Source organism: Elgaria multicarinata, chromosome 1, assembly GCF_023053635.1.
Source record: "Elgaria multicarinata webbii isolate HBS135686 ecotype San Diego chromosome 1, rElgMul1.1.pri, whole genome shotgun sequence".
NCBI classification, from domain to species: Eukaryota; Metazoa; Chordata; class Lepidosauria; order Squamata; family Anguidae; genus Elgaria; species Elgaria multicarinata.
The window spans coordinates 158,826,839-158,836,822 of NC_086171.1; the positions used below are offsets into that span (position 1 = coordinate 158,826,839).

General features: G+C 49.8%; 1 protein-coding gene across 1 annotated transcript in view; it reads right to left on the minus strand.

Moving 5' to 3' along the window:
- CELSR2 (cadherin EGF LAG seven-pass G-type receptor 2) overlaps positions 1-7,980 on the minus strand; it is a 106,980-nt gene extending 99,000 nt beyond the window's left edge. The window contains exon 1 of the mRNA XM_063140690.1: positions 4,989-7,980. Within this exon, the coding sequence (XP_062996760.1) occupies positions 4,989-7,833 (2,845 nt within the window). The 5' untranslated portion in view covers positions 7,834-7,980. The remainder of the gene's footprint in view (positions 1-4,988) is intronic.
- Positions 7,981-9,984: the final 2,004 nt, after the last annotated feature.

Genomic DNA, 9,984 nt, shown 5'->3' on the forward strand with positions numbered 1-9,984 from the left:
CATGCTGAGAGTTTAATTGCTGAAACTCAAGGACAGCTGCTCTTGATCATCTCCAAATTGGTCTCCGGCAGGCAGGCCTGCCAGCATCTCCCGTACTATGGAGGGCGGCATTAATGAAAGGTAAATGTCCACTGGTGCTCCTGGGACAAAGAGTTTCTTTCCCTTCTGTGCACATTCCCAATCTCTCCCCGTAGCTTTTCTGTAGCATTTGTGATCATCTAGAATGCCTAATTGCTGCACTTGTAAGCAGGGATGAGGAGCAAGCTCACCTAGCCTAATAGGAAGGGATAGACTAAAAAATATTAACTCTGTTCTGCAACTTCTAGCTCTGCAAGTCGTGACTTGGTATGTAAAAGCTCCCACAAAAGCCAACAACAGACAACACATTCCAGCCTCAACATCTTAACCACAACAAGAGACTTTCTTAGTCTACATCAGCCTCCTACATGCTGGCTGGAGATGATGGAAGTTGTAGTCCAACACTTCTGAAAGACACTAGGTTGGGGAAGGCTGGTCTGCATGGAGGAGATGCACAATGTTCACTTTGATAATTTTTTTTTTTTAAATGACAGCCATTGGGCAGAACGTAACATGCTCAGTTTGGACACCATATTATCAGCCTTCCCCAACCTGATGCCCTCCAGATGTTTTGGAATATATCTCCCAGCATTCCTGATCATCAGCCATGCTGGCTGGAGCTGATAGGAGCTGTAGTCCAAAACATCTGGAGACCACCAGGTTGGGGGAGGTTGCCATATATGAAGGAGGATATATACGTCAAAGAATATTATCCAATAAGAGGAGGAGGAGAAAATAAATGCAGGGATCAAAATGGAAGATTGTGAAATGAAGAAAAACTGACAACACTTGAATTATTTAGCCTACAGAAAGACAGATAAGTAACATAGATTTGATACTGCCATAAATTAAACTGAAAGCAAGTGATTTATTTGCCAGTAAAAGCATGGCAAGGGTCAATGGGTTTAAACTGCAGGAAAGCAGATTTGCTCTACAAAATAGATCTTGACTTTAATAACAATTGAGCAACAAAATTATTTGGCTAGGATGTTGTGAAGTCACCTTCCTTTAAGCTTTTGTTCTTGTCTTTTATAAAGAGGATGTATTAACGACGTATCTCAGATGGTCAGCTAAAGCAAACAGTATCCAGCCATGGAAGAGATTTGATCTCCAGTGACCCTGCCAACCCAACATGCATTTCTCAGACCCATCTGCCACCCACTTCCACCTCTACTACATATACCTCCAGTCCTACAGCCCTGCTAAACCTGCATTATCAAGATTGCCACTGGCAGTTGGCAGGTTTCACTTCAAGCAGTGCATGCTGTAACTATCTGTCATTATCACTCCCTGAAAGTAGATGCCAACTGCATCACAAGCAAAACTTGGGCCATAAACTCAACTCCTTTATTCCTAGCAGAAACCTTGTAGAACAGGTGCTGCTATAAGGACCCAAGAAAGAAGTAGGCAAGTAATAACTAGTTACGCATCTGAAGGAGGTGAGTAATTTTAGATGCTGGTCAGGCCAGGCTAGACTAGTCTCTTCGAAGGAACTCCAAGAGGGACATTATTATTATTATTATTATTATTATTATTATTATTATTACTACTACTACTACTACTACTACTACAACATTGATATACCGCCCCGTAATTGAGGCTCTCTGGGCAGTTTACATAGGATTTAAAATAATTCCCATCTCAATCTACCAGGGGAAGAGCCTTCAGCGTGGTGGCCCCCGTCCTGTGGAATTCCCTGCCTCTGGAGGTCAGGCAGGCTCCAACCTTGTACTCCTTTCGGCGCCTCCTGAAAACATCTTTATTCCAAGAAGCCTTTCTTTAACATGCAGCCTTGGATTTCTGTGTTGTTTTTTGCTTCTTTTTAAATTTTGTTTTAATCTGTTTTATTCTGTTTTTATTTTCATTTTTACCTTGTACACCGCTCCGAAATTTTTCAATGGGGAGCGGTATATAAATATTCTAAATAAATAATAAATAAATAAATTTGGGCTCCCTATCTCTTGTAGGAATGACTCTATGAGCAATGAACATTGCCAGATCCACAGTTCTGGAAACAACATAATTCAGTTTAGCTATGGACCATGATTGAGGCACCACACCTCACCTGGATTTGTTTAGAGGAAACTACCACTGCTAGAGGCAAAGAGGCTGGGACGCAAAGAAGCAAAGAGTTAAAGGTTTTGTTGTCATAGCCTATCCTCTCCAAACCTCCCATTGTTGGGACCTCTCTCCATGTGTCAGAGAGAGATGCACAATACATAAATAAACACATGCACTGAGGGTTATTCATCTAATCATCTGGAGGGAGCACCAACTATGCACAGTTGGTTGTTTGCAAAACAACCAACTGTGCATAGCTTGTCACCCATCATGGGTTAGCACGTCATGTGAACACCCCCATGATCAAGTCACCAGGTCTGTTTTAGAGAAAGGAATACAGACCAGCCTAAATTTGGTGCAACGAAGTGGGGGAGCTTCACATACATGAGTCAACAACAACCTGATTCACAACATTTATGATGAACTGCTCAGAGTAGGGGGTGAGCAATACAAGGCCAGTAGGCAATATCCAGTCTGTCCAAGCTGTTTCCCCCCCCTTCCCTCCAGCTGTACCCTCACCACAAGTTCCTCAATCATAGCCCAGTCATGTAGAGGTGGGCAGAGCTGGAATCAACACCCACCATCCTTGGGCACCTGCCCTACCACCTTAAAAAAAACCTGGCCTGGCACTCAAAGCAGCATCAGGCAGCTGGGAATTTCCCACAATGCCATGGGACTGTGTTGTGCCAGGGACATTGCGGGGAAATAAATAGCAGCTAGATCCAGCTTTCTAGTGCCATTCTGAGCACTGCTGCCCATAGCTAGGGTAAGCCTGCCTGGGCACGTTGCCCAGGGCTCTCTCATACCTGGAGCCAGACTGGGAAAATCTGTAGCAAGTTTAATATAGCTCCCACACCTATAAGTTGTCTATCCATTCAGAGACGGGTTTACCATACATCAGTGTCTACCATATTTTATATTCGTGGTGCTCCCCTACCATGCACACAAACACACACTTTGGATGTGAACTGAAGACCACATATTGTGATGCAGTAAATGCTTCTCCAATTCTGCCCTTTTATTAAAGACGTGTTAGTCCCTCTGTAGTATTTCAAGCTTAACTGCCTTGTGGATGAGGCTACATATAACCAACCCTGCATGGCCAAGCTGATTGTGAGCATGACCTTTCCCTTCTTGGTGACAACATCCTAGAAGGCTGAAGTGGATTAAAAGGATGTTGTACACAATTGACTTCTTACACACACACACACACACACACACACACACCAAACATATTCCTGCTATGCTATAGGTGAACATTTCACCATTCACCATCTAAACACCTACAGTCCTCTATCCTGAGATTTCTGCCACTGGCCATTTTGCAAGCCCTTGACCCCAAGAGAGGGTGTTGTCTTTAGCACTGGGTGTATGCTGTAAACTACTATCTCTGCTGATCATTGCCTGTCTGTGTATCCAGCAATGCTCTGCACTGGGATAGTGAAATTTCATTTAACTTAATTGCAAGGCACCGGAATAGGGCACCCTAATGAAGAGGCAGTATAAAAAAAGACTATCTAGCTAATTAAAGGGACAAACTAATCCTTTAACTCCACCATCCAATTTTCCCCACCCTACACCAACCTTAGGCAGAAACTCCACATATGTGTTGTGGAAGAGCACCTTGTTTGTCTGTTGTAGCAAAAACAACAAGCCATCTTGTGATACCTTAAAGCAGGGATGGGGAACGTGTGGCCCTTCAGATGTTGCTAGACTGCAACTCCCAGGATCCCTCACTGTTGTTTTTGCTGGCCAGGGCTGATGTGAGTTGCAGCAATATCTGGAAGGCCACCTGCTCCCCATCACTACCTTAAAGACTTACAGACTGACAATGGCATGAGCATCAAGTTGTATGTTGTGGGAACATGTTGTGTAGCTGCAACCTGGAGAAACCATGGCCTGCCTCACAGGACAGCCAAATCTCTTCCCAGGCTACTACACTGAGCCCTGGTCTCTACAGCCTTCCAAGCTCTGAGAAGCATAATCTCAGAAAACAGGAGGAGGTCAGATCCATCATACAAGTGAATAATCACAGCATAGCCTCACCCCACACACTTGCATTCCTCTCACAGCATCTCATCCACATGGCCCTGGACACCAAAGGCTGTGATGGTGCTGTCAAATCATCATGCATGCATTCAAGTCGTGTGCAAAGAAGGTCAATTTTACATGGGATTAGCCTCAAGTGGATGATTCTATTCAAAAGGAAGGGAAAGGGGGGTGTCAGGGGAGGGGGAGATTGTTTGGCTGGAAAAGTGGGATCCTGTGGAGAACATGTAAAAAGAGAAACCCTGCAGCTTCAGCTGTTGTCTTAGAGCAAAGACTGGGGCAGCCCAACTGGAGCGGCACACACACAGCCGGTTTGCCACTTGGCCATTATGCAGTCTCCACTCAATTCCAGAGAGTTCTACATAGCTTCTGTACCAAAAGAAAACGAGATGAGAGACTATAAACTAAACACTTGCTAATGCTAAACTGGCCTTCCCCAACCTGGTGCCCTCCAGATGTTTTGGACCACAACTCTTATCATTCCCCACCAGCATGGCTGGGAATGATGGGAGCTGTAGTCCAACACTTCTGGAGAGCACCAGGTTGGGGAAGGCTATGCTGAACAGCTACCTTTTTTCACACTGTTCCTAACAGTTGTTTAGGAGATAGTTCTCCATCAGCAAAAGGTTTTGCAGGTGTGATTAGACTCCCTTTCTTAAAAGCTACATTCAAGCCTGGATTCAAGGTAGGAGAGTTTGAGCGAGGCACAGGAAGTTGAATGAGATAGCTTCAAAAGGTGCTTCTAGCCCTGGACACAAGGATTTGGACCCAGATTCACAGCCATCCCATCAGCATCTTACCTGAGACAGACACCCTCATGCTTGCCTCCAAAGGCCTGTTGTTATCCAGAGCCCTGCTCAACCGTAGCTCTCCAGTACTCTGGTTCAGCAGCACCAGCTTCAGTTCATTGCCTTGCTCAAAACTAAAGATTAGTGTGTCGGAGACATCAGGGTCAAAGGCTGGGATTCTGCCAATCACACCAGTGGGGAAACTGCTGGACTTGTTAGTGATGTAGTTATTGAAGATGATCTCAAAGTTCTTCAAGACAGGAATGTTGTCATTCTTATCCAGCAAACGGACATGCACAGTGGCCCGGCTTACCAGCGGAGCTGATGTAGCCTGGACAACAATGACATACTCAGACTTGGCTTCATAATCCAAATCCATCAATGCCGTCAGCTCTCCTGAGAAGATGTCAAGTTGAAAGACCTCAGGAATGTTACCTTCCACTATCTGATACATGATCTGGGCATTGGTGCCCTCATCTGGGTCACTGGCAGTGATCCGGGCCACCACTAAGCCAATGGGGCTGTTCTCCTCGATAAAGATATCAAACTCATCCTGTTCAAAGACAGGAGGATTATCATTGACATCAAGAACAGTAATATGGACATCAATAGGGCTCCTCAAGGCTGGCATGCCCTTATCGACTGCATATGCTCTAAGCTCATACAATGGTACATTCTCCCTGTCCAGTCTACGCAAAGTCCTAACAATGCCTGAAGTGGATTCAATTATGAAGTCTCCATCACCATCGTCCCCACCCTGAAAGGTATAGAACACCCTCCCATTCAGCCCAGAGTCTCTATCAGTAGCAGAAACCTGCAGGACACTAGTAAAAGCTGGAACATCCTCATATACAGAACCTTGATAGCTATCTCTTAAAAATTGAGGTGCATTGTCATTTACATCATTGACTAGTATCTCCAGGTAGGTGGTGTCTGATTTCTGCGGAATACCATTGTCCCGGGCTGTAATTGCCAAAGTATAGGACACCTGATCCTCATAGTCCAGTTCCATTTGGGTGGTAACAGCACCAGAGTCCATATCAATCCGGAACTGAGGGATGCTGTCTTCCATGAAGTAAGTGATGCGAGCATTCTCCCCCGTATCCTCATCTGTAGCACTAATAATCACTACAGTAGTACCAACAGGCCTATCTTCATTGATATTAACAGTGTAATGGGAGCTCTGGAACACTGGCCGATGCGTATTGGCATCAGTCACATTAACAAAGACCTGGGCTGTATCAAGTCGAGTGCCGTCGGAAGCTGTAATAGTAAGCAGGTACTGCCGCTCTAATTTGTAATCCAAGGGTAGGGCCAAGGTGATGAGACCACCACCACTCTGGCTGGTTATAGAGAAGCGATTGCGAGTGTTCCCATTGGTGATCTGGTAGGTGATGACACTGTTGACATCCCGGTCAATGGCAGAGACTGTAAGGACACTGGTGCCCACGGCAGCATCCTCATTGAGACGCATAGTATATTCCTTTTGAGTGAACTCAGGGTTGTTGTCATTGACATCCAGAATGGTAATGCTGACACTGGCTGAAGAGGTCATCGGAGGGCTGCCGTGGTCCCGGGCCTCAACACCAAAGTTGTAAAAGTCCACAGCCTCACGATCCAACTCAGAGGCCACTACAATCCAGCCTGTGTTGTTATTGATCGTAAAGGGGAAATCAGTGGTCGTGTCAACCAGAGCATACTCTAGTCGAGCATTCTCCCCTGAATCTGCATCGATGGCTTGAATGTGGATAACAGAGTAGCCCACAGGCACGTTCTCCAGCACCGTGGACTGGAAAGGGGTGCTGACAAAGATGGGGGCATTGTCATTGACATCCAATACCTGGATAGTCACCAGCCCACTGATGTTGGAGAGAGGAGGCCTTCCTCCATCCTGGGCCCTAATGCGAAGGGTGTATTCCTTATTCATCTCGTAGTCAAGCTGGCTGACGACATCAATGTTACCTGTCTGGGCATCAATGTAGAACTGTCCCCGGGTGTTGCCACTCATGATGCTGTAATGCACAAGGGCATTGCTGCCTTTGTCACGGTCTGTGGCATTCACCCGAAGGATGTGGGTGTTTGAGGCCACATTCTCTGATACTTGCACGATGTAGCGTTTCTCGCTGAATTGTGGTGAGTTGTCATTGTCATCTTCCACAGTGATATGGATGGTGGCCGTGGTACTGCGTGGTCCCGGGTCTTTGCCTTGGTCGTTGGCTTCCACAATCAGCTGGTAGGACTCCACAACTTCTCGGTCCACCAGGCCGTTGGTGCGGATGACACCGGACTTGGGGTCGATCTCAAAGATCCTGTTGGCCCCGTTCCCATTCAGGACGCGGTAGAGGATGTTGGCGTTGGGGCTGGCATCTCCGTCCGTGGCTCTCACTGTCAGCACTTCGTAGCCCACCTCCAGGTTCTCGCGCATGCTCTCCTTGTACTCCTGCTGCTCGAAGACAGGGTCGTGGTCATTGGTGTCGCTGACAGTGATGGTGAGGGTGGCCAGGGCCGTGCGGCGTGGCATGCCATGGTCCGTGGCTGTCACGCGGAACACGTGGGTGCTTTTGGTCTCCCGGTCCAACTCTTCAGCTGTGGTCACGGCCCCCGTCTGCGGGTCAATGGCAAAGAAGCTGTTGGAGCGGCTGTCAAAGAGAGCATCCATGGAATAGTCCAAGCGGCCCCACTCGCCCTCGTCAGGGTCCAAGGCCCGCAGCAAGATCACGGGGGTGCCGGCCGGCCTGTTCTCCGGCACCGACACTTGGTAGGTGGGCAACTGGAACTGCGGGCTGGCGTTGGCGTTGCGCTTCCTCCTCCTCTGGCTGTTCCCCCGGCCTCCCTCCGACCGCCACAGCTTCTCCATCTCCTGCTGAGAGGAGCCCAGGCCCAGGCTCCAGTGGACAAAGGTCTCGCCCTTCTCCTGGCAGCGATGGCACCGCAGCCCCAGGCGCAGCGGGTGTCCCGACCGGAGGCACACGGGCCGCGGGGGTAGCAGCACTTCCCCTGGGGGGTGGGGCGGCAGCCTCCTGGCGTGGTCGCCGCCGCCGCCTCGAACCCTGCACCTCAGCTGGCAGCCTCCCCACGAGCTAGCGGGCGGCAAAGGAATGCGGCCGGCCGGCTCCAAGCACAGCGCCCGGTGGCGTCCCCTGCGGAAGCGGCCGGCCGCTTCTGGAGCCACGAGAAGGCGGCTCAGCAGCAGCAAGACCTCCCCGTCGTCGCCCGCCGCGTCGCCGCCGCCGCCGCCGCCGCCCCGCGGCCCGAGCAGGTGCGCCCAGAGGCCGCGGGCGGGACGCGAAGCCGGGCAAAGCCACAAGAGCGGCGGCGGCGCAGCGCAGGCAGGCTGCTGGTCCGGCGGCCGCAGCGGCACCTCAGGGCCACTAAAGGGGGCGCAGCGAGCGGGCGGCCCGGGGCTCTCGGCTCGGGCGCGGGGGACCCCCAGCGCCAGCAGCAGGAGCACAGCAGCCCGGCCGGGGGCGCAGCAGCCGCCGCCGCCGCCGCCGCCGCCGCCGCCCATCTCCCGCCGCCCGCAGTCCGGCTTCCGCTCGCTCCGTCCGTCCGTCCGTCCTTCGGTGGGTCAGCAGAGGCGCTTCATCCCAAGCGGGGGATCCGGGCCGAGGCGCCCGCCGGCTCCCCCAATCAGCCCAAGCAGGTCCGCCGCCGCGTGCGCTCTCGCCACAGCCCGCGAAGGTCTCGCCGCCTGCCAAGCAAGCCCGGCTCGGCTCCGCTGCGGCAGCAGCTCTGCGCGGCTCATTTCCATAGACCTGCGGCTCTTAAAGGAGCCGCGTCAGCCTTACTGCAAGAGAGGCAGCCGCGCGGTGGGGCCCTCCCCTCCATACCGCCCCATTCTCCCCCGGTGGCAACAGGGCTGGGCTGCGTTTGAGGCGAGGCGAGGCGAGGCTCCCAGCAGCCTCCGCTCCTGTTTTCCAATCAACCCCAGAACATTGGAGAGTGACACTGAGCATGTACAGAGTGCAGCACTGCTTCTCTTTTCAGCTAGTCTCGACAAATCTGGTATGATTGGAGAGCAAGACATGCAAGAAGTATGGGGCATTTGCTTCTTCACACCACGCATAGTTAAAGCATGCTTCTGTATGCGAATTGCCAGGAGTACAAGCAGGAGGGTGCTGTTGCATTCATGTCCTATTTATTTATTTATTGCATTTTTATATCGCCGAATAGCCAAAGCTCCCAGGACAGTTCAAAAAAACTTATGAGTTTCGCCTAGGCATCTGCTTGGCTACTGTGAGAACAGGGATCACTCAGGTTTAGTGCTCAATCCCAAGGCTTAGCCCTGAAATACATGAAGCAATCATGGCACTTGAGCATGTACAGAGTGCCTTTTCATCACCCCTTTCAGAATCACAAGTAGTTCCCAGACATCTGGAATTGGGCGTGTGGGGGGAGTGCTTTCAGGCCAGAAGGTATAGCTTGCACATAGACTTTAACCCTGGAACCTCTCTCATTATTATTAATATCTATTATTTATTACTAGCATTATACACTGCCTTTCTATGATGATACTCAAGGCAATTAACAACAAGAAAGCAAAGCCAGCCTGTGGGCAGGGACTGTCTTAAGAAATATTTTTGTAAGCCACCTTGAGAGCCTTATAATAAATAAATAAAACCAATCTAAAAGCAGCAACATCTGTTTATTTGTATGCCACTTTTTCTTCCTTTTCTGTGCCCAAAGCGATCCATAACTCCTAAAATCAGCAGGTTGAAAAAGAAAACAAGCAGCAGCAGACAGATTTTATTATCGCTTAGTTAAGAGACGTCCCCAAAGCCTGCTGAAATAAGAAAGCCTTGGCGGTCCACCAAAAGGCAAGCAGCAATGAGAACATGCAAATTGCTGGGGATGGGTGGAGGGTGGGGGGAAGGGGTTGTCCCAGATTCTAAGCATCATGAAAGAAAAGGTCCTTTCTCTCATGCCCACCTGTCATACAGATGGGTGGGTGGGACTTAGAACAAGGCCTCAGAAGTTGATTTCAGTCCTCAGGCGGGTTCATGCAGGG